The sequence below is a fragment of the Harmonia axyridis genome, chromosome X (genome assembly GCF_914767665.1).
Source record: "Harmonia axyridis chromosome X, icHarAxyr1.1, whole genome shotgun sequence".
NCBI classification, from domain to species: domain Eukaryota; kingdom Metazoa; phylum Arthropoda; class Insecta; order Coleoptera; family Coccinellidae; genus Harmonia; species Harmonia axyridis.
The window spans coordinates 3,232,683-3,258,968 of NC_059508.1; the positions used below are offsets into that span (position 1 = coordinate 3,232,683).

Here is a 26,286-nt window from a genome sequence, read left to right on the forward strand (position 1 = left end):
CAAGTGTTGCGATGGAGATGAAGAGGTTGCAAATGCTTTCAATGAATTCTTTACCAACATACCTACGAAAACAAAAAACAGCGTCGATCAAAATCTGGACCTACCAAACTCTGTCAGCCAACCTATGAAACATAATAACTCAATATTTCTTAATCCTGTAATAGAGGATGAATTGTTTTTGCATATCAAATCATTGAAAGCTCACTCAGCACCCGGCGAAGACGGAATTGCGGTAACTTTAATTCAAAAATATCAGAAATTTTTAATTAAACCATTAGTTTATATATATAACAAGTGTATAGAGTCAAGCATGGTACCGAGTGCATGGAAAATTTCAATTGTTACACCAATCTTTAAAACTGGTGATCAAAGTCAACTTACAAATTATAGGCCAATATCGGTTATAAGTAACTTTGCAAAAATATTTGAAAAATGCATAAAACAACGGTTGGAAGATTTTTTTGAGGGGCATAACATTTTATTCACCAATCAATTCGGCTTTAGAAAGAAAAGATCTACGGAAGATGCAATATTCGAGCTAATAAAAGATGTTTACATACATAATTCTAACAACAAAAAAGATTTGATGGTTTTTTTGGACATATCTAAAGCATTCGACAGGGTTGATCACAACATTCTTTTGGATAGATTGGAAAAATTGGGTATACGGGGGGGCCCACTACTTTTATTGCAAAATTATTTAACGGGTCGAAGACAAAAAGTAAAAATAAATGATAAGTTCAGTAACTACGCATCAATTACCACGGGGGTACCACAGGGCACGGTATTGGGTCCTATACTCTTCCTGGCGTATATAAACCAAATTGGCAGCCTAATCCCAGACTGCAAAGTGGTGTCATATGCTGACGATACGGCTCTTCTGTTTTCTTCTAATTCATGGAAAGGAGTATATAATTTGGCAGAGATTGGTTTAGAAGCGATATATCAATGGCTAGGAATGAGTAGGTTGGACTTAAATTTTGAAAAAACAAAGTTCATGACAATATCTCCAACTAATGCTAATCAACCTAAAGCGGAGTATCTTACTATCCATGCTTCATCTTGCAATAATAAAAAAACATGTAACTGTATAAAAATAAAAAGAACTAAAACAATAAAGTACCTGGGAATAATTGTAGATCAAAATTTGAAATGGAGTGAACATGCAATATATTTAACATCAAAAATTCGCAAGATAATGTACAAATTTTTCCAACTTAGGGAGATATTGGACAGAGAATTAATACTCCTGTTGTATCGATCGCTCGTTGAGTCCATCTTGAGATATGGCATTGTTGTTTGGGGGGGTCTATATGACGCTAACCTAAAAGTGTTGTCAACATGTCAGAACAGCATTCTGAAGATATTGTCTAGTAAACCACGAAGATATCCAACATTAAAACTATATGAAGAACTAAATATCTTAAATATTAGAAATCTGTATATTCTTTCGTGTTTGACTTACTTGCCGAAAATATATAATTGTTTTCCTGTAATTTTACATGACTATTCTACCAGAACAAATATAAGTGAACGTTTATATATGCCTGGAGTAAATAATTCTTTTTGCTCTAGGTTCGTAACTTTCTTTTTGCCGAAATTCTATAACGTGCTTCCAAGCACATTGAAAGAGTTGATTATGAGAGGTAGGAATAGAAGACTAATAAGATCTTTTATTGAGGAGAATAAAGAAAGATTTGCAAAAGTGTTTTCAAACTAAAAAGTATTTTAGTAGTTGATTAAAAAAGAAGTAGATTATAACAATAAAAAAAAAAAAAATTCATATTCATAGTTGCAAACTAACAAACATAAGTGCAAACTCAGAGATTCCAGTTACACCTATTTGTCCATTATCGATCTCCTGGACTGCCATCCCAAAAGCTGCTTGTTTCAGACGTGTCATATATATTTTTATTTTCAGCATGAGGGTGATCCCGGCACACAAATTCTAAAATTTAGGCTGGATCACTTTCCTCAATATTAATTTTGAGATAATGAACTTATATGAAATATGTAATCCATTTGGTGGTGAATAAATTTATTATTATTATTATTATATTATATTTATTTTTTTTATAAAGGGTGTGTTTTTTTAGAGCTATAGAACTTTAAATTGCAGTAAAACAACGATGGATTATCCGATTAACATGAATTTTATTTATCCGCAAGATAATCTTGTGGCATTACATTTTAAATATGATTTCTGGCATATAACCGCCACGGCTGGCTCGGATGTAGTCCAATCTGGACTTCCAATTTTCGATGACTTTTTCCAACATTTGTGGCCGTATATCGGCAATAACACGGCGAATGTTGTCTTCCAAATGGTCAAGGGTTTGTGGCTTATCTGCATAGACCAATGACTTTACATAGCCCCACAGAAAGAAGTCTAGCGGTGTTTAATCACAAGATCTTGGAGGCCAATTCTCAGGTCCAAAACGTGAAATTAGGCGGTCACCAAACGTGTCTTTCAATAAATCGATTGTGGCACGAGCTGTGTGACATGTTGCGCCGTCTTGTTGGAACCACAGCTCCTGGACGTCATGGTTGTTCAATTCAAGAATGGAAAAGTTAATAATCATGGCTCTATACCGATCACCATTGACTGTAACGTTCTGGCCATCATCATTTTTGAAGAAGTACGGACCAATGATTCCACCAGCCCATAAAGCGCACCAAACAGTCAGTTTTTCTGGATGTAACAGTGTTTGGACATACACTTAAGGATTAGCTTGACTCCAAATGCGGCAGTTTTGTTTGTTGACGTAGCCATTCAACCAGAAGTGCGCTTCATCGCTAAACAAAATAAAATGGACGAAGTGCGCGATACGTATTATGCACATAACCATTATTTTCGCAATGAAATTGCACTATTTGCAAGCGTTGTTCAGGCGTGAGTCTATTCATGATGAATTGCCAAAGCAAACTGAGAATAAATCAATTGACAGCTGTTAAATCGGTCGCCATCTTGAACAGTTATGCCAACTTAAAGTTATATACCTCGAAAAAAAAACAATAGTTACAATCGTTACAATAGACAACAACCCTCAAACACCATCTCACTCCCAAAATTTAATCCTGGTTACGCCATTGTTCGTCTGAAATTATGTAATCAAGGGAACATGATCTTTTTCATAATTCGTTAGTTTATGTTTTATTTCACTTCTATTAGTTTCAAAGTTATTAAATGTGGATAATCGCTTCCATTTAGGTCTCACCCCATTGGGGCTCCATTCATAAACAACATCGAGAAGTTCTGATTGGAAAACCCCTTTAAAACCCCTAATGCGTTGTTTGATGTGTTTCCACCTAGAAATTGATTGGGTAAGGTGAGGTCAGTTAATACCTCACAACTTCAGAACATTCAACTAATGCCCGATAACTTATTGTATTGTCTTTTACAGGGAATTAATTACTGATTTCGACCTTATTCTTTGCCAGGATTTACTTGTCCAAGTTTTCACAATTAGAAAGCGATAATTCAAAACAAGTTGGCTGGTCATCCGCCCGTTGGGAGAGCCGAATTAATACCTCTGTATATCAATCAAATTTTTTTTTGTCGGTGAACACTATTGCAATCCCCAGATTATATTGTCGTGTCGAGTTGAACAATGTTGTTCTCGCTTATGCTCATCCCCGCAAATTAAGAGCTCTACGAAATTTCCATGGGTTGGAAAAAAACAGGCGAGTACGTTGTTCAGTTATTGATATAACGCGTTTTGGCTATGATGAATTTTTTTGTGGTGGATGACAATGTGAATTTTTGAAAAGAAATTATCTCGAACGTCGTTTACACGTATCCTAATGTTTGGCTTTTTCATTTTAGAGATTTTCAAGTTTTCAATTCTTTTCTCATTTATCTTTCTTCGAAAAAAATTAATATCATTAACAGCAGCGTTGAACAAATTCATTGTCCAGATTGAGAAAGATTTTCACATTAGATTTCTAACATTTTTTTTCTTCCTACGATCTCGTTTGAGTATTTACTGAAAGCTTCAATTATTCTGTCGGCAAGTGGACCTCAGTTACTTTATTGAGTTCAACAACAATTTTTCAGTTGAAAATCTTTGTTGATATTGTTTATGCTTGCCTCTCACATCTTAAACTTCATTGCGATTTTGGTTTATTATTTTAAATCATTCTGATAGCAAATAATCAAGGAATCAAATGTGATAATTCATTTGTATTGAAATAGAGTAGACAGAATCAACAAATGCGTATCGATGACATTATATGTTGAATCTTATGGCAAAACCTCTTCCCTTTAGATTTGAAAATGATAATATTATTATGACAAATGGTCTGCGAGTATTGCTCAATCCAGAACACAAGCAATTTTTCGAATAACTCAGGGCAAAACCAATTTTAGTGAAATCCATAAATTGTACTAATGGCGCATTCGCCATTTTGCATTCTAACGTTATGTCGTATGTTCTCATTACCTATTACCTTATATATTTTTGGTACTTATTCTGACAACAAAAAGATTGGCTCTTTTTGTTTTTTCGTATATGTTAAGAACTTCTGTTGATATAATTTGCCAGCTACGTATTTTATGAATATTTTTTGAGATTTACTTTGATCTGAAATCATTAAAATTCAATCAGTTTGAACATTGTTGAGTCAAATATTTCATTGGTTTAGTCTTACATTAAAAACTCATGAGCAAATACTGTAGTCCAGAACTCAACCAGTAAAAATAAAATTCTTTGTGACAATTCAAATCTATTAGCAAAAATAATGACCTTCAAGAGTACTCCAACGCTCTACTAACTCATGAATACCGTTTCTGTAGAAAGATTCGTCTTTTCTTTCGAAAAAGGTTTCAACCTCGGCAATCACTTTCTCATTTCAGCCAAATTTATTTCTCTGAAGCACCTTTTACCATTATCGTCGATGGAACAGGCTCTGAATAACACTTATCAAACCATTGCGTTGCTTGCACAGTATTTTTCCCATGAAATACAGTGTTTTATCAATACACGAATTTCGTTTCCATCCATCTTTCAAACAACAACAAATTTAGCGTTTCAAACCTGCAATATCTCGATCCAGATTTCTATATTCCGAAATTTTGGCACACATCTTATGAAGCTTGGTAGTAACGAGAATAAAAAGTGGTGTGGTAGTGGTGATGCCATCTGTGCTTCAGGTCCAGGACTTATTGAATGAAGTATTATAGATATAGTCAAAAGTCTCTCATACATTAATACATCAGAACGTTTTTCTTTTTCAAAATTCACCGTAGTTATTTTAGATTGGCGCATTCGCCATTTCGTCGCATTTATTTTTGGGGTGTTATATCAGATCAAAACTTCATGGAGTCAACCCAATTGACGCAATTTGAAAATTTTCATATTCCTGAAAATAAACAACCTCAGTATCAATAACGTCACTAATGGTTCGGGGAAACGTCCCAAAAATAAATTGGGGAGATAATTTTTCGGAATTTACCCGCTTAATATTGGCAGCCGGTTCCAAATGAGACCAGCATTTTCACATGAATGTCCTCTGGCCGAATATCACCCAAAACGTATTTGTAGCAGCGAACATGTATTCACAACAGTAATGGAGATAGCACAACAATTTCCCATCCGTTGTCAAATGAGGGTCTCAAGAATAACATCGACCGGATAAAAACAGTAATTCCTCAGCAGTCATTCGACAATACGGATATATTAAAAAAACTGAGTCCATTCGGACCACCGATCTTTCTAGTTTTGTAAAAAATCATTCAATTACACGAAGTGATGCCAGAGTGGCCCTTTTTTGGCTCTCCCCCATCTGAGACAATACACAGAGAGGCAATGGCCTGTGTTTTGAGGTCTAGGGGCGGTAACTCACATTCCGCCCTTATGGATCTCATTTCCCGGAAACTGTCTGGTCATCACGTAAAAGAGTGAACTCATATCGCTAACAATATAGTTTGCATCCTATTTACTTCGGCAAAGTGACATTTCCTGATTCCCCCAGCTGCGGATCTCGTATACATTCATTTGTATTTGTTTTCCGCAATCTACCACATTTTCAGATAGGCAGGTAAACATGAAACAGAGTTTCACTCTGTTTGTACCCTCTTATATGGGCTCTCGTCTCACAATGGAATTGATCCATAAGAAATTCACACCTTTGTTGGTAACGCAGGAATACCAACGAGAAAATCACTCCGTTCAGCTGTATCCGAACTAATTTCCTGATTTTGATGCCTTGTTGACCTGGACACTCCGCTTTATTATGTCAACATCCAAGTTTATTCGTTTCCGATAGTGTTTCATCCCTATGTCCAAAATAAGATGTAAATATTTCGATGTTACTTTTGAACTTTAAAATTCTTTTGAAATGGTTGATTCGAAAGATGTGTACAGTATATTGATACGGCTTTCAAAGTTATAGGCTGTAACGTTACAATTGCCCATGAGACTAAAGACTGATTTCTAGGAGTGGTTTGGCTTATTTGGCAACAAAATTCCTACCCAGGTTTTTACAAATTTGATAAAACCAAAATAAGATCGATCCTTTCACTCTTAACAAATAATATTGAAATGAAAACTAAACTTAAATCAGTTGTTAATGAATTACTATGCTATTAGGATGGAACCTCTTCTGTAGATTATTTTTAGCCTTCTGAACACCAGATCTTATCAGGAAGCTGTAGTACTCCAATTCCCATTTAGAGAAGTTGATGTAATAACGCAGTATTATGCAGATATTCTCTCAGTTTCAGGAACTAAAGTGGTTTAACGTACGTACTATTCCAACTTCTACATCTCAAGGAAGTACACCTCGATATTTTTCAATCCCAAAAGAGGTTTCTGTTGTTCCAATCCCACGGACGGTGCTTTGGGAAAATGAACAACGATATTAGAATATGTTGTCCTGAATTAACAACTCCTCGGATTTCTAACCAAGAAATTATAAAGAAATCATTACATTTATCATAAAATAACCTTGAGAAGGAGTTTTGCTGAAATTATTTGACACAAAAAGAATTCTACCAAACCTGAAACACGTTTCTACAAGATGGATGACTCTAAAAAAGACTACTATTTCAAATTTAATCAATTCGTCCTGATGAGATTATTATAATATGTTGAATGCAAATATTCATGTCAACACTTATTTAAATTTTAAATCTCCAATTAAACTTGTAATGGCTGAAATCTAAAACAAGGTACATATCTTTCCTTGAAGTCTCGATAATTATTGAAAATCTTTCAGTAAATTCTCTCTGTTTCTTTCTCTAGATACTCGCATCCTCATCCCGACCAATCGCATACGATGAATTGACAAGTTACCGCGTCCTCGAAAATTCCAACATGAATTGAAGCGTGCAAAATCGTTGCAAGGCATACAGGTACTGAAAATCAGAAAGAGAAGCGAGAAATCTTGTTTTTATTAAAAACTCGACTTTATGTATCAACATTTACTCCAACGCTCCTGTAACTTTTCAATGTCTTATACAAAGATTTGTCATTGCTTTAAAAATAAGCTTCAATCTCAACAATCACGTTGTCATTAGTGCCAAATTTAGATCAGTATACCACCTTTTAACAGTTGTTGATTAAGAAGAGTCTGAATAACACAGTATTGCACAATATTTTTTCCATGAGAATTATCAATACACAAAATTCGTTTTCATCCATTTTTCAAACAACAAATTTAGCGTTTTGTGCGTCCAATATCTCGATCCAGATTTCTATATTCCGAAATTTTGACACGCATCTTTTGAAATTTGGTAGTAACGAGAATAAAAAGTAGTATGGTAGTAGTGATACCATCTGTGCGTCAGTTCCAGGACTTATTGAGTGGAGTATCATAGATAGATTCAAATATTACAACGTCAGAACGAATCTCTTTTTTATAATTTACCGACGTTATTTGAGATAGGCGGATTTGCCATTTTGCCACATTTATATTGTGGTCGGGTATCAGATCAGAATTTCATGGAATCGATCCAATAATATTGATGCAATTCGAAAATTTTCATTGTCCTGAAAACAAAGAACCTCAGTATCAATAACAACAATGATGATTCGGTGCAACATACCAAAAATAAATTGGGGAGATCATTTTTCGGAATTCATCCGCTCAATATTGGCCGAGACAAGCTATTGTTATGCTTACACAGTACTTTTCCCATCGGAAAATATTGTTTCATCAACACACAAAACACATTCTATCCATTTTCAAACAACAAATATAGAGTCAATTAGTTCCAATATATCGATCAGATGAAATTTTGACACGCATTTTTCTGAAGCTCAGTAGTATTATGTGTGATTCTATTATACTACTCTTTTGAAATTTTGCAACAAAAGGAGTACATATTTTGATATCCCCACCACATAGGAATTATTCAAATGGTTGAAATTCTTACCGATTCTTCCATTGTGTTTTTCTGCTAATTTTATATTCTATCACCTGATTTTTCTGTTACCGAAGCGAACAAGAGTTCGGCATAACAAAATAATATAATTCGCGGAATGGCATATCCAACTTTTGAAATGATCCTAATTTTAAATGATAATTTAATCATCTCTATCACTTTCTCTTTCATCTCATTCTATGATTCCCCCATTATTTGTTTTTTCTGTTATTTCACAACTCTTTTATTTTATTTTTATTTCATCTCCTCATTCTGCTGACGCCGTTAACAAGAGTGTTAATATACTTCAAGCTAAGTCGGATGTGAGGTGAAATGTCAATTTAATATTCAATCATCTCTTTTTATTTTGTGATTGTTCTTTTTAAGTTTTGTGATATTTCGAAATGTTACAACCGAAAAGTACACATTTTGACATCAACTGAAATTTCAAATAATGGAATATATGCTAGAAAATTTAATGAAAATTCATTATACCGGGTGTTCCATCTCAGATGAGCCACCCCGTATGTTTCTTTTCTCATAGTGATTGAAAACATTTCCCGAAACACGTCAAATGATTTCGATTGGGGGACATCTATTGACGTATATTTGAGGCTTGAACGAGCAACCCCCTTAGATGGGGCGTTTCAACCCCTCGAAATTAAATAGGTAAGAGAGGTTGAGTTATTTTAATGAACTGTTTTCGCCAAAAATCAATTTCAGCTCAAATGAGCCACCTTGAATATTTTGGTCATTTTCAGAATGTACCGGGGTTTTCACCATAATTTGACCCCCCCTTTAACCTTGTTAGTAAAAGAGGTACGAAAAAATGTTTTTCACAAAAGTTTCATGAAATCAACTAGTGTTTTTTAAAAATCATAATTTCAAAATAATTGAATTGTTTCCTCATCCTTCAATCAAGAAAATTGAATATGCGTTCTTGAATCAAATGTTCAAATTGTTCTCAACTTCCATACAATAATAATTCAGCGAGTTATTTGACGACACTCATTTACTATTCATTGGCGTAGTTCGTCAAAATTTTCAGGCTGACTCACAAAAATCTTGAACTTAAGATGTCCCCACAAGAAGAAGTCCAGAGGGTTTTTTTCAAGTCAAAAGATGTCCACCAAACAAAATCATTAAAGGTGTTTCGTGAAATTCTTCCAATCACTATGGGATAACAAATATACGAGGTGGCTCGTTTGAGATGGAACACCCTGTATATAAAAAACTATATTAATATGGTTGAATGAGTATATTTATGATATATACGTCTTTTTGTCTTGAAGTACAATTGCAAAGTGAGAAAATATCAATTAAATAAAATCAAAATATCCAAAATTGTACAAATTGAGTAAAAGTTCACTCAATTTATTTCCACTGAACAGTCAAAATGTAACCTGAAGAAGCCACAGTGTTGGCGAAATAATTGTCCCAAAGCAAACGTTAAAATATTAGCGTTAATTACTAGTGACTAACGGAATAATGTGATTCGCTTCTTCAAAGTTGTGGGAATGTCTAGCCATTATTTAATCATCTATTATTCCATGATTTCTCAATTGATGTTATTTTGCCTTTCTGCTATTAATAGCCATATTCTCAGTCGAACTTGCTGATATATTCAGAATATATCGAAGGTATTCCAGGTTTAGTAAGCTGCAATGAAACGCCGAACAGATACATCGACTGCGTTGTTCCCTAATTATCAAAATGGAACAGGCAGGCATTAGAAGGTCTTCACTTCCTGCTAATATACTTTTCCTGCAGGGAGAAAATGCGGTGTAGTGATATAACCTCAGGTTATTCCCTGTATTAATAAGCTAATAGGTAATGTGTTTCTGTCTGAACGGCATGAACATGAGGGACCTACGTTATACTCTGATTTTGGAGTTTCTACTGCTCTTTTGCGGCAAGGCCATTGCCTCTGGCGAGCTGTTGAACTTCTGAACCGCCTTAGTTTCGTGCTTACGAATAACTGGGAGAACTCTGGTGAACCCGGTCCAGACGAATTACAACTTTCGCAGTTACCTGTTAACAGGAAACGAAAAACAATATTTACCCTTCAAATATGAAACTCGTTTTATTCCCTGAAATAATACTCGCCCATTTATGGGTTATAAAAAAAAATCGTAGTGTAAAAGGGCCTTATAACTGAGAACTCCGGAGTTTGTTGATTCCATCCGATATTTCAGTAAATATTGTTTTCTCTTTTGAGGGAATTTAATACTCTGATATTATTCCAATTCGAATACACTAAAACATCACTCAATAAACTTCGAAAACTCATATATGTGTCAAAATAGTCACCTTCAAGAGCAATACAAGTACTCTAGCAAATTTTAATATATGTATTAGGTTTACCATTTTTCTTCCGCCGTTTTACAATAGATGACTGTAGCGGTAAGTGGTAGTCGAAATAACTAGATCGCAGATGTTATACAATAAGCTTAGGTATTTGTAAACATAACGCCATCGAAATATTAGTCGATTTGTGCCTGCCTCATAAAGTTATTCTCGATTAAACATGTCAGCTTACGAGCCAAATTCTCATCATTTGCGGGAGGTTTCAATTTCTGCTTCAATATGAAGAAATCTGCGACTGAGGCTCATCGAATGCTCTCAAATACATATGGTGAGGCCGCTATTAGCATGACAATGCTCGACCTCATGTTGCGAAAGTGGTCAAGACACACTTTGAAACATTGAAATGGAATGTCCTACCGTATTCTCCAGGCGTTGCTCCCTTGGACTATCACTTGTTTCGACCAATGGCACACGGCACATCCGGTCTTATGACCAGTTTTTTCAACGCGGGATTCGTACGCTGCCCGAAAGATGGGAGAAAGTAGTGGCCAGCGATGGACAATACTTTGAATCATAAATGTATAACCAGTTTTTCACATTAAAGCCTCAAATTTCGGAACAAAACGGCGGAAGCAAAATTGTACGCCTATGTACTTCCTAAAACCCTTTTGAAATGGTAGATGGATGATATGTACCATTGAAAGCAAATAAATGGTTGTAAGAGGTTAGGAAAAGAAGACAAAAAATACATTAACAAAGAGGATTGAAAGGAAAAAAAATTATAAGTATCTACAATGTGTTTGATGCTTTTAGAGACATTTATTGTAAATTGGTTCCACGTTTATCAATACTGTTTGATTACTTACAACGTTATTATCACTTTATATTCCGAAGATACTAGCTGTTACTCTCTCTATAAGTCACACATTTTTTATTGAAAATTTTATCTTATTCGTCAGCACATCACCTTCAAGAGTGATAAATTTACTAATTTCAAAACCTTCTCTGTAAAAATATTCGTCTTTGCTCTCGATATAAGCTTCATCCTCCACAATTACTTCTTCATTAGATCCAAATTCATGACTTTTTGACGCTTGGTACTCACAAGAAAAAAGCGGTATGGCATTAACAATGCTATTTGTGAGAAAACACGCCAATATAAATATAAAATAAAATTCATGAATCGGAACTTTGCGGTGCAAAATACTGTATTCAATATTATCGTAGCAATATGTTTTCAATTTCATGATTATGTTTCGTTTTTTCAAATTTCAAAACACCGATTCCCTACACTATTGACGGAACGTAATTCATAAAAAAATTCTTCCTAACTCGAATTTCAGGTATCCTATTCTGTTCTATTCATCATTACCCGGGCTTGACGTATTTCATGGTTTTATTTTGTATGGTTTGGAAATACGTCAGTTGCAATCACTACATTATTTCTAACTCAATTTGGTTTAGTTGATATTGCCATTCCATAAAAAAAATTCAATCAAAGAATCCTTTCTTTTCTTTATATCTCATTCCGAATAGCTTCGGATGTTTATAATTCTGAATTTGAAATCGATTATGGCAGCAGTTGGTGAATTAATATTGTTTCAACTTTTTTATCTGGGTTGTTATATCAACACTCATTTATTTATGTTCGTTTCGTAAAGGAACAATACCACAACTTTTTTAATTGAGTGAAACGACAAAACAGACGGGATGTTCCATGTAGAAGAGAGCTGAACGTTTTGCATGTTATGGCGAATAATCAGACCTGATGTGTTTCATAATACAGAACTTGAAAATCAGTAGCCCGAAGCAAGCCGAATGAGCTTCCTGCAGCGCTTTTTGATAAACAATTTTTGCTACATTAGCAAAATGAATTCGAACAACAGAGGGGTTGAAATTACATTGCCTCAAACGAACAGTTTAGTTAGGAGTGAAACAATGTAATGGTAGATAAGGTTATTTATGTTTGATGAAATTCATTTTACAGAACAGAAGCAGAACTACTAAATACACCGTACAAAACGATATAATTTAAGTTGGCCTGAGGTATATGTTCTCCACTGTTTACATTTATATAATTTCATGAACCGCGTTAGCAATTTACAGTTAGTTTAATTGTCTCCGATATTGTACAATTAGCAACTGCATTCTCCATAAATGATTGTTACATACGCCAGTTGCTCAAGGAAGCGGGCAATTTTGAAAATTCAAATAACCCTTCATGTTCTACACTTAATTGCAAAATGGTGAATGCGCCTGTCCAGCCTTGCCTCATAATTGCTAATTTTTCGTCTTTCTGGAAATTCAGTTGAGCTTAAAGAGTTCTTCATTGATCAGTTATTCAACTCAAATCAATCCAGTCCAAACCAACTTACTCAATAATTACGTTTTAAGCAGAATTAGTAGTTTTATAAAACCTGATATTCTACATCGTCTCCCTCTGCAGTGTATTCCATTATGAAAAATATCCAACTGCTATCCTTCTTTCGGTTGACAAGTAACCAAAACAAATGGCATAGTTGCAGCAACATTCGTTCTCCTATTATGCAGTTATAACGTTGGTATCCAATTCAAAACTAGGCCTATTTGATTGGGATAAGGTTATACCGGTAGGGGGTCACAGAAAGCAATTATTCTGATTGTATTTGGGGGAAACGTTGATTAATTAACAGTCCATGAATGGAAATTTAAGAATATATGGAAATGTGGATTCGCCAGTTCACAGTTCACCTGGTTCAGACAAGACGTATTGTTACAGAACCACTGCGTATGATGGGATTTAATTAGAATACTAAGCGAAATAGATTTCTATTACGTGATTTGAATCATCAATGTCAATGAAAATTCTATTGGTGGTTCAGGACAAATATCATTACTCATTACCAAAATTGAAGAACTAGGAGAGCACCGACTTGGAGTTGTGAGCATCAATGATGGCACCAAAATCTCAAACATCAACTAGCAGGGTTGTGGCATCCGTATTTTAGGACGTGCATGTTATATTGTTCATGTATTACCTTGAGAAAGGTAAAAACGACCAACAGTGAATATTTCATAACGTTATTTGATCGATTGAGTGCAGAAATTAAGAAAGAACGTCCTCAAATACCAAAGAAAAATTATTTCTCGCCACGACAATACTCCTTGTCACAAATCGATTAAAACCATGGTTGAATTGAACGAATTTCTAGATTCGGACCTCAGTGATTACTGCCTTTTTGCAGACTTCAGAAGAATGCTCCAAGGAAAGAAATTTGTCTCTAAGAAGTGATTGCCGAGGTTAAAGCCTACTTCATTCAAGTGATTATTTGAGTAAATTTCAAATCAGTCAAATCTATTATTGCGGTATTTTTTTAATATTCTACTGTTTTCATGCTTCTGGAGATTCGACCAACTTACGATTTTGTTAAAGAATGAATTTTATCTTGACAAATTTGGTAGCTTTAAAATCATCAGGAAATCAACATTTCGAATACCATGGATTGGTTAGTAATCAGTATAACCTCATCGTTTGAGACCATTTCCTTCTCGAAATTTGAGAATTACAGTCAAACAGTAAATAATCCAATCATACAAGGTGTTTCATTGGAAAACGGAAATACTTCCCAGGTGCATAGGTAGCACCAAGGCGGTTCTGGAGATACCCCATTTATTGGGTCTTACTGTCTTCGTAGCCGGGATACAGGGTGTTTTATGCATTTTGCCCGTTCCTTTCTGAGGCCATATCAAACGAACCAACCGGTATATTTTCTTCATATTTGACATATATGTTCCTAATTGAGAGCCTAAACGTATCATGCAATAACCGCCTTGAAAATCCAAGTCCGGGTTAACAAAAAATTATGAATCGTTTGAATCCTCGTAACAACACCCTGTACATCGGAATTTTGAAAATCTGTTTTAATATTCGGAAACACCACTAAAAACTACTTGCACTTGTTTACTTCAAATTTTCACGCAGACAGTTTAACTGCACAAATTTTCAACGTAAAAACGAGGTTTTTAAGAACTTGGATACCTGAAAATGGTTTGAAGTGAGTTTTAACAATGAATTATCAAAAATATTGAATCCATAATTATTTCAACATTAATTTGTAATTCATTTTTACATTTGTTTTCCTTTTTATAGCTGTATACCATTTCAGTTTTCATTTTTGAGTTACTCTCTCAGTCTCTTGTCGTTTCTCATTACTGCAAAAATTTTCAACAAAAACGTGAATTTTTTTAAGAATTTGATCTGCTGGAAGTGGTTTAAAGTAACTTAGTGATTAATCTATGAGTTGGTTATTGAGATCATAGTCCTCTTTTGTGTGTGAAGTCTATTGTTTCTTTAAGCAGAGGTTTTCACTACTGCTAATAATCATAAAATTTCGTATTCAATTAAGTAGGTTGACAACCATCACTTTGACAGAAGACCATTGTTGTTTAGAATAATTCAGATTAATTAATTCTTTTGTTATTATATTTTTTTGTTCATAATTGTTTCAAAATATACGATATCAACCTAATGCAACTCAATTCTCAATAAATGGAAACTGAAATAGTATACAGCTATAAAAAGGAAAATCAATGTGAAAATGAATTACAAAGTATTGTTGAAATAATTATGGATTCAATATTTTTGATAATTCATTGTTAAAAGTCACTTCAAACCACTTTCAGGTATCCAAGTTCTTAAAAACTTCACTTTTACGTTGAAAATTTCTGCAGTAAAACTGTCTGCGCGAAAATTTGAAGTGCACGTCTCAGTTTAGATTTTAGTGGTGTTTCCGAATATTAAAACAGATTTTCAAAATTCCGATGTACAGGGTGTTGTATTTTCAGAAAAACACATCGCTCACCGTTGAAAATTCTCTTTCCTATGATATTCATGTTTGATAATAAATTGACTTGACTTTTTTTTCGGTTTTGGATGAGTTGTATGGAATTCTGATGCTTGTCGAGTGGTTTGCATATCCCACTCGTAATATTCGACGTGGAATTCTGGACTAATAGTTGTGTAATCCGTTTTCACAATACACATAAATTCATGATAAACCGATTTGTGAAATTAATATTTTTATCTCCCAAATTTACGTCAATGAGTTTAACTCAAAACCGTGTTGGGTTGATCGTAGCCAATTTGATTGTTCGCTTTCTCGACTGCATGCTCAATTTTGGGCCTTCGCAGATTCTTCCTAAGCCTTATGTAAACTTCTGAAAATTGAGATTGATGAAGGCGCAACCTAATAACGTAAATGCGAACACATATTTTATTGAAACCATTGACGCGACTGTACGATGCGGAAACAATCCTCTGTGATAAGTTCTCAACTGCCAGAGCTCAAATTTACTAAACTTTCGGTATAAAATGAAATTTATGATCGGAAAATTATTGTAAACGCATGAATTAGGTCTCGTCTTCTGGAAGTGTTCCGACGAATTTTCCTTGTTATTTATTATTCAATTGCCATAAAATGTTTCAGGTTATTTATGGTTGAAATGGCCAATTTGCATAAACGTTTTCATTGAGTTATTTATTCGCTAATTTCACAATTAATGAATTATTCAAACTTAACACTTCAACGGCTCATTGATGTTTGGCTCTTTCATTTCAAGGATTCAGATTGTTTAATTTTTTTTCATCCTTACTTTCCTAGCCCTCTTTGGAAGGTTAAAAACTCAAAAAACCATATAACAAAAGAATAAATGCTAAAGGCAAACAAAATTGTACTGCAGTTAGCTGAATCAATTTGTCTCGAAACATTTGCCAGGCATTGGTGAAAATTTTGTGCAACAAGTAAAAAACTATCCTGAAAGGTTCCATGCTACTTTTAAAAAACAGATATAGATGAAAATTGTGCTTTGGACATGAAAACCTCATAATTTCAAAGCAGTTCACTTTGTTTGAATGTGCAGAAGTATCCACTTTTTTCAAAAATGTCAAAAATGTATAAATAATTCGCAGGTGAATTTTTCTATTAAACATTGAATCATCCTGTATATTTCATACCATAGGGCATATCGTTATTATTATTTCCGGATTATCTGTATTGCGACATTCAAATAATCAGACCATTAGATTGTTAATTAATCAATTGACAGTGACGTGATAGATTATTTGTAATATCAATATATCAACTCCTCTTTGATGGGAGTGCTAATTGAAAAACAAAGTCAACAAAAGGTTATTTTACGCTAGTAGCAAATAAACAAGAAACAGAACTGGCTAACCCTTTTCCTGAAAAGCAAGTGATGTTAAGCACGCTATTACTGTGACGTGTACAAATCGATTTTCTCGAAACCTTATGCAGATTATACAACCGCATTATAATTAATCAAAGCACATTATGAGCTACTCCATTTCCTTGTGCTACAGCAGCACAGCATGTTGCTTACTTGCTAGCCTTTTCAGGACCTTTCTGTCTCGGGGTCCAAGATAAAATTTTCATTTTGTGTATAGCTGGAGTTTTCTTATATGAAATAGAACAATATGAGTTTCCACGAATTTTGTTTTATTTCAATTGTTAATGAATTTCCTTCAATTAAAGACCGAATCTTTTAGATAGGAGTTTTTGCGCTCGTTCCTGATATTATTCTGCCTTAATTATGAAAACTTAAGAAAAAAAATTGGATTTTGATAAAGTACGTTTGGGATTTGGATACGCCTCTTGAGTTCGTCATTCAGCCAACTATAGCGCAGTTTAGTTTCATCTGAAATTTTGTATATCAAATATTTCAAAAAATGCCGATTCAATCGAATTGAAACTTTGGAGTTAGTTGTGAAATGAACGTCTTCACTCAACAATAACATAGAACTCATACTTCTTAATAAGAAAGCCTAGTACGTTACCACTAACTTCATCCCAAATACAGGACCCTTTCAAAACGAAAAAGGAACAAACTAGGTGAAAATTTCATTGATCATAAATTACAAAGTCTTTGACGCAGTAAAACCACGAAATCTTATCGATGTCTTTACACACTCTGTCCTTAAAGTATGGAACAAATTCATTTTCAGCTAAACAGACCATTTTAAAAGATGATCATGAAACACGTCGATTTTTATTTCAATTTATCGTATTTTAAAATAAAAGTCTAATATACAAGGTGAATTACTTTCGAGTAATGACGTCACCGTCATTTTTTTTATTGGAACACCCCTATTTTATCTCAATTTTCCGATTACCCTAGCTGAGCTGATTCCAAAAATGTATCACATGTTGATTCCAATTGGTACAGGGTGGAGAGCAATAATAAATTAAATCTTAGTAATAATTGAAACACCAATAAGTTACTAAACAAATAATTACATTTCACAAAAAACTAGACGACAATGTTTTTTTTTTTTAATTGATAAGAAATAAATTCTTTCATATTCTGTCTGCTAGACCACAAGTACCAAACACGTTTGGAAACAGCTCATTTTTATTAATCTAAAAATGTAACAAACTGCAGGGTATTACATTCAAACCAATTGCCGTTAGACAATAAGTATTTTCGATAATATTGTTAATTTAACTAATAAAGAATGTTACGCGTTACTGCATTATTATTATAAGTTAAAATAAAAAATTGACGTGTTTCAGGATTATCTCTTAAAATGGTCTGTTTAGCTAATAATGAATTCGTTCCATACTTTACGGAAACAGTGTATATCCATGTCGCCATCTTGACTGGTACAAATATCTGTAATATGATTTTAATGAACCAAGTTTTCGACACATCAATGGACTAAAAGCTTTACACTTCAAACGCACTGTAATCGAACAGATCATCGTACTCTTCAAGTCAATCACCAAAATAAGTTTAACTGTATTACAGAACTCGCGTGCAATCTTTTAACCTATCGAATTTTTCCGTTTGTTGATTGTACAGGGTGAACCAAAGACTTCTTCAGCAACCCCCGATCTCTTTTTTCGAAATAATGAGATATCAGAAAGAAAATAATTAATAGATATCTTGATTCCAGTGGCGGATTGTCTTACGAGGCAGGCGAGGCAGTGCCTCACAAAATAAATTCTGGAAATTACGCGTATTCAGGCCCGTCGAAAGGAAGTAGGCAGGGGTGGTTTTCACTAGGCCTGTGATTTTTCAAAATCCCGTCATATACAAGAAAAAAATTCCTGAGTGAATTTTTTTCACTTATCTCTTGAAACATAACATAAGACGTTGAATATTCATTTTACATCGGGAACCTCTCTTTTTTTTTCTCGAAATCGGTAAGAGGAACGACAAAAAAACTTTCGAAGGAAACTAATAGATTCAAAGGAAATCGACAAATTTTAAAAAGTCTGAAGGATGATCTGGCAATGACCTACAATGTTCTTGCTGAACAGCTACATAATGAAGGTTTTCATATTCAAAGCAATGCTCCAAAATCATCTATTGGGGCATTTATACCAAAGGTTTTTTTAAACTGAAAGTAAGAACAAATTTGCCAATATAGCGATAATATGATGAGGATTTGTTTTTGGATTCAGTCATTCAAATTATTAGTAAAAATTAAAATTTTTTTAATGATTAGTATGCTATATAATACAATATGATAATAATATTTTTTTTCTGATGAGCCTCACCATCTTATACTGTCACGAGTCGCCACTGTTTGAATCGTTCTCGAGTTACAAGGCGTTTCTGAATATCTTGGTTTCTGTTCGAGATGAGTACTCAAAAAATTGTAAAACTTTTTTTTGTTATGTTTATGGTTTATAATATACCCATACCAAATCATAGAAATTAATTACAATTTTCGAGATATAACTGAAATTTACGTTTTTTTTATGGATTTTCAACATCCTGTGTCTTTTCAACCGAAGTCGAATCAGAAAAATAGTGAGAGAAAAAATGTTTCCTTTAACCTCAGGAATCTTCGGTTGAAATATATGTACAAGTGAAAAACTCACCCTTTATAAATATTTTTTCATTTATTTCGAGATTTTGTGCCCATTATTCATTGAATAGAAAATGCCGTGAACATAATCAAGCTTTTGTTTGTTTTCGATAATGTCCATCGTTTTCAACGTGCAATTTAATTGAAACCATATTGTATAATACGTTTACTTTGTTCATGTAGTAACCCCTTGTAAACAATATATCGAGCACATTAATGAATGCTTTACCTCATTTATCCCTTAAGCTCGATAATTATATCCATGAATTGAAAACTACACAAACCACAGTCATAAATTTGAAGAGGCCAACTAGTTTTGTTCTAAATAGTTGAACTTTCCTTCCAGAACTCGGAATTGATATTTCTCTATTTTAGTATCGTAATGGGTTCATTACAGTACTAAAAACAATGCTGTAATGAACTCATTACAGCATTGTTTTCAGTTATAATTTTCGTTTTGTGGTTGTCTAGACTGACATACTTCAATTCATCAATTTGGATATAGTGAAATGATTTGCAACTTTATTCGCAATTTCCCTTGATTCTGGTGGTGTTGAATCGATTTTTATTCAGAAATAATTCATGAATTTAATGCGTAATTGTAAATTTCTTCAAAATTCGAAACGTACGATTCAATTCCAAATTCTTTAATTTGTCAATACAATACAAAAGTCACTAGTATGTATAATCTGCATTTTTCATTGAATTTCGACAGTTTTTTACAAAACTTGACTGAAATAGAGAAAATATCGTCTAATACTCGTTGCAGAAGGCAATTCAATAAGAGCCTATTCTGCTACTTGTTTTAGAATATACTATTATTAAATTTAGTGTCACTTTTCTGTAAAACCCGTGATAGGAAATATATTCAAATAGCCTTTGTTCAATGAATAAAAGAGTATTGGCGATAAAACTCATTATTGGAGAGATTTTCTTGCAATATTTACTGGTAGAATAATCTCACCTCGAAGTTCGTTTAGGCTTTGTGCAATCAAAATTTGAAGATAGGGCCAGACTTTCGCTGGAAGGTTTTCAGAGGTCAATGAAATCATCAATCATAACCCTAACAATTATTTAGTTCAGGAAACCATAACTCCAGCTAATTAGATGAATTTTCATTGGTGTATACTGCACATCCATATACCAAAGGTCAGATGTGGATATAAGTTACAGGGTCAGATGTAACCGATATTTCAACACATAGTATTATAATTATTCAAAATGAAACATTATACTCATTGCTGCCTAAAAGTTAGGTTAATTATAATGTTATAAGTAAGAAAGGCACAAGTTCAATTTAGTAAGTGATGAGTTTTGCACTGGAATATAGGTTGTAAAGGTTCAAAACATTACAGCTTTATCCGGAGTGTTAAACATGAGAATCTCATTTAAGAAACAAGCGGATAAATTGGTCTAATGAACCTTACATGTCAGCATTCTTAGCTTCGCCCCAACTGATATTTGTTCAAAATAACAATTCATCACATGAAACTGTCATCAAACTTCTACTGAACAATGCAATGTTTCACTGAAAACCCATTTCAAATCAAAATTCTATGAAAAAAAATTAATCTCTTAACTGGATAATACTCTCGTATTCGAATTCGAGTTGCTATTTGAAACCGATATTTAATTCAGGGAATATGAAACGATCAATGGCAAAACAATTGTAATTTTTGATTTCTCCCGTTAATACCGGAAAAAAAAAGTTGATCTCCAGAGATTTAATTCGAATTGCCACCGGTAATGGAGTCATCATTATTTATTTACGCAATGCCCATTTTGTTCCAATACGTTAATGGAATTTCTCATTCGAAGCTCATATCTCGCAGTAACCTACTTTCAGTTACGATATTATATGTGTTTGTAATTCTTTCTCAAGTTACAGACATGAAACTTCCTGTCAACTTGGCTTTGATTTCAGCCTTCCCTCCTAAATATGAAAAAAACCGCGTAAAACACTGATTTGGAGTCAGGAGCTTTTGAGCGCTCGTCATTATAGCTCAAATTGCGTCATTATTGCTGTTCAGTTGATCTAGGTGGAGAATTCTTATATTTTAAGTGAATTTTCTATTCACATGAAATGCCAATCTTGAAATTGTCCGGTGCTTCGGCTTGTAAAATTCTATGTTGACATTTCCTTCGTTTTGTGTTTATTAAAAAGACAAGACGTGTCTTATCTCTTGCTGAAACTGCTCCTTCATCGTTAAAGTTAAATTCGCCAATTTTGTTGCTTTTTCGTTCATTTTAATTTCCTAACCTTCACAAATCAAAGACAAAATAAAAATTGAAAGCTTCAATATCTGAATATTCAGATTTTGAATTTAGTTATTATTTGTTTTTTGGTAGTCATTTAATTATGTCAATTTGTCTTCAACAGTTTTTAGGCAATTTGCACATCCTGTTGATTGGAATTCCTTCAGAAACTTAATATTTCTCGCTCTACACCTTAAATTTTTTTCAGCGTATTTATGAATAGAATTGTAGAACTTTTAAAATTATATATCACCCAACCCCTCAACCAAGGTTCTTGTAATTGACCTGTTTCGGCGTTTCCAGGAAAATTCGCACTCAAGAAAATATATAAACTAAAATAATTTCTACATATATATATATATATATATATATATATATATATATATATATATAATATATATATATATATATATATATAATATATATATATATATATATAATATATATATATATATATATATATGTCACTATTATTTTATTTCATAATGAATTTCCATCAAATTAGAACATTGAATTTTTGTGAAAATGTGTATAACCTGTCCAAAAATGAACTTGATATTCACCAATAGAAAGAAACTATTCATTGTTGACACTCAAATAACTCTTCAATCCTTATGTATTTTTTTTTATATTTCAGGAAGCTGAGAGTGCTATTGCTGCAATGAACGGGCAATGGTTGGGTAGTAGAAGTATTCGCACTAACTGGGCCACCAGAAAACCACCAGCACCAAAAAACGAAGGTATGCATTTGAAATATCATTCCTACGTTTTTTCTAACATCCACATTTTTTATTTCGTAAATAATTTTTTATTCCATTATCCAGCTGCTGTTTTTGTAATGTGAAGCTGTTTTGAGTTAATCTAACATAAAAAGCGGTTGAATAATTTGTAACAGATGTGCCTTTATCTCATTTTGCAATCCTAAAGAGCTAATTTATTTACATTAAGTGAATAGAAAATTCAATAAAAATTCCAAGAAAATATCTATATAAATCGCCTGGATTCTGATTATTTACCTGATTAATTAATCATGTACTCGAGATATTGAAACACTTCTCGATGAATTTGAATGAAGATCCTTCAACTTATTGGAAGCATAAAAGGTAAATGTGCAGAATTTATAAGTTCACAAAAAGGTCCTTTTTGCAGTATAGGTGCAATTGTAGTCTAATGGTATGATCAGTTCAGAGAAGTTTGGCTATTCCTAATATCTTGCGCTTAAGCAGAAATAATTGTTCAAGAATAGTTGTAGTGCTGAACTTCTGAATCCATGTACATTTTGTTGGGAGCATAAGCTTAAGCCTAATTACAAATTGCCCTAACACATATGGCTAGACTGGAGTAAGCAAAAATTATTTCATCATTAAACCGACTAATGTCTGCACCAAAATTGCATCTGCAGTTGCAATACCAATTAAATGAAGTTACGTATTATTATTGTGTTTTACATAGTTTTAATTGTACTGCTGTTGTTCAATGCAAAAGGGAATTTTTATTTCGGAGTTGAGTGGTAATTATGAAAGTTAGTTAAAAACAGGCGTAGATGAGCCAGAACTTATGAGATATTAATTAGTTGTTTCTAGAGTGGGATATTTTTCCACATGAAACATTGTCTTGAGTATTGCCATGCTCATGTTCAGATGCGAAATATTTAATTTCGCTCTAAGGGTCACTACTAATGACGCAACTTTCCACTGAGGAATCCGTCAAACTAGGAACACCTTTCAGTTTTTTTTTACTCTGTTCTCTTACGAGTGTGAGACATCATCCAAAGTTCAGTTACACCGAGTATCATGCTGCAACGTGAATTTGATCGATTCCGAAGAAGATGTATTGGCCGTCCAGTCCAATCATGAAAATCTATGAATTCAAGGAAAAAAATCAGTATTCTTTTTCGTCTCAGATACAATAGATGTGTTGCAAAATGGCGAATGCGCATTTATCGCATGTTATAAGGAAAAGAATGCAAGCAGTATTGAACAGGGTCGGTATCTGAATGGGTGACAGCTTCATAACAAAAGATTCATTAAAGACTATAGAGTTTTCTAGCATTGGTATTATTAGTTGGGTTGTGAAGTAGGCATTTGGGATTTAGATATGTATTAAAATATCGTGTAGTATGTACTTAGGTGATTGTTAGCAATTTTTTGCCACCATAAGGAAACAACTCATTCTTCTTGATTGGTATGACAAGTAGCGCTCTTCTACTGAAATATTATTTTTTCAGAATAATATAAATTTCGTCACGGCCAGCTTCCAGATTTCGAAAACCCTTCAAAAAAAGTATTAGGAAATTTATGTAATGTAGTGTTCTTGAAGCTACGTTTTAAGTTTTTGGAAATAAGTCTCCAAATATAGAGAAAATAATTATCCACACTCACATAAAAGGTTTTTCTGTCTCCCTATAGGTTCTCATCTTGAAATTTTCAAGGTAGATTTTGAACGTGAAGAGGCGGGAATCTTATGAAATGTCACATCTATTCTCTCAATGTGGTGCCTACAAGAAATACTTTTAGGAGAAGGAAAATACCGAAAAAGAATCTAATCTGATGTATTGTGTCCAAAGTTCACTAGTAACAATAAAACTAACCACTAAAAAAATGCTTGGAGCCTTAAAAAATATAACTTATAGGAACTGTTTCTCTCACCCTTATCAATTATGTTGATGACTATTAAAGTCTCAACGTATCTAGCTAATCCTGAAGATTGGTTCAGTGAATTTTTGAGGTAGTTTTCGTTACTGTATATAAGGGATTCATCAAGCCAAGTAGCTTGACTTAAAAATCAAGCTCGTGAAAAGTTACATACTTGAGCTTGGCTTGACCTTAGAAATTTTGGCTTGACTTGATATTACTTGAGCTTGATATGCACGCGTCGCACGGCATATATTTCTGCAATGTCGTACGCGCTTAGACTAAATTAGGGGATTCCTCGAGCGCCGAGAAACTGAAGCATTAGCCAGTGGGACTTTATTAGTAGTTTTCTCACATTTCTATGAATTCTATCAATAGATTTTGGTAGTTTCAGGAATATCTTTCCAAACTTGGCCAAAATGGCCTAGGATTTCTTATCAACGCCAGCATCTTCAGCTCCTGTTGAAAGATAATTTTCCAGAGCTGCTCTTACAGTGACAAAAACCCGCAATAGGTTAGGCGACCAATCTATAAGATGCCTCATGTGTCTCAGATCCTGGATGGAAAATTATGAAATCAAACTGAGCCTGGAGGTTTCTCAATATTAAGAAACTTTATGTTTTTATTATTTTTTATTTTGTTATGATTTATAATGATTCAAGTTATGTTTCTATTTCAAAAAAGTTGATATTTTTGATTATTTTAAACAATTAGTGTAATAAAAAAAGTTTTTTTTGCAAGGTTCCTTCTCATTCAATCTTTTTTTCATTGATGTGAAACTGCTAAAAATCAAGTAGCTTGATATGATTCAAGTACTTGATAAATAAATACTTGACTTGATTTGAGATTGAAAAGTTATTACTTGACTTGAGCTTGACTTGAAATCAAGTCAAGCTCAAGCCAAGTAGCTTGAAAATCAAGCCAAGCCGTGAATTCCTGACTGTATAGCGAATAATCAATATTTGATGATGAATTGTGAATTGAGTGGCAGAAAAAAAAAAGAGAAGTTTATCAAATTCTCCATTACAGATAAGTAGGATCGTAGTTGCCATTCCACGTATCCGTATCATGTTCAGAAGCATAAGTTGCCCAGCCAATTTCATTTTCTCCGTTTGCATGAAGCCACAAAAGTCGGACACATAAAACAAGTGACTTGCATGGACCGCGCCATGATTAGGTCAACCGTAAGGAAGGCCCCTCTTCTTTGTCTGCCCCAATTTTTGCCCCGAGGGGCCCATTTTGTTGCACGGTTGACATCGCGGTGACATGTACATATTTCAATTTACCGGATAAACTGTTTAGTGTCTAGTGCCCCACGGGATAACCGACAAAGTTCAAGTATTTTCGAGATTTATACAAGTTTTCTTCAAGAAGTGATACGAGACAACTTAAGTGGTCAAAAGTGGTTTTTCCATTTTGGCTGAAAGAGGTCTGCATTATTCACGCTTCTAACTGGAAACGTTCTCCAGACGACTGTGTTCATTCGTAATGGATGCACCAAACACTGTATGTACGTAATACACTCGAAGACATTAAAAGTGTCTTCGACAGCTTCCGCGTTTACCAAAATGTGATCATTTTCAGTACTCGATTACTAGATTTCCACTCGCACAATGCAATTCAGACCATTCTAAACAACTTTGGTTTCGTATACAGGGTGTTCCTAAATTGGAGGTACAAACAAAAATGACAAATTGCTCGGATCATTTAAGAAAAAAAAATTCATGTTAACACTTTGTTTTCAAGATGTTAAAGTTGTTAGGACGTTAAAATTTGATTTTTTTGTTCAAATGTTTTCTCAAAGCACCAGATATTCAACTTTAATTTGTCATAGATTTTTCCAATTTGTGATA

The 26,286-nt window shown here is 33.7% G+C and overlaps 1 protein-coding gene across 6 annotated transcripts in view; it reads left to right on the plus strand.

Moving 5' to 3' along the window:
* Window positions 1-26,286, plus strand: part of LOC123686716 (nucleolysin TIA-1) — a 446,243-nt gene that overhangs the window by 409,942 nt on the left and 10,015 nt on the right. For all 6 annotated transcript variants that reach the window (XM_045626957.1, XM_045626958.1, XM_045626959.1 and 3 more), the window contains one exon: window positions 22,438-22,540. In XM_045626957.1, coding sequence (XP_045482913.1) covers window positions 22,438-22,540 — 103 coding nt within the window. The remainder of the gene's footprint in view (window positions 1-22,437; window positions 22,541-26,286) is intronic.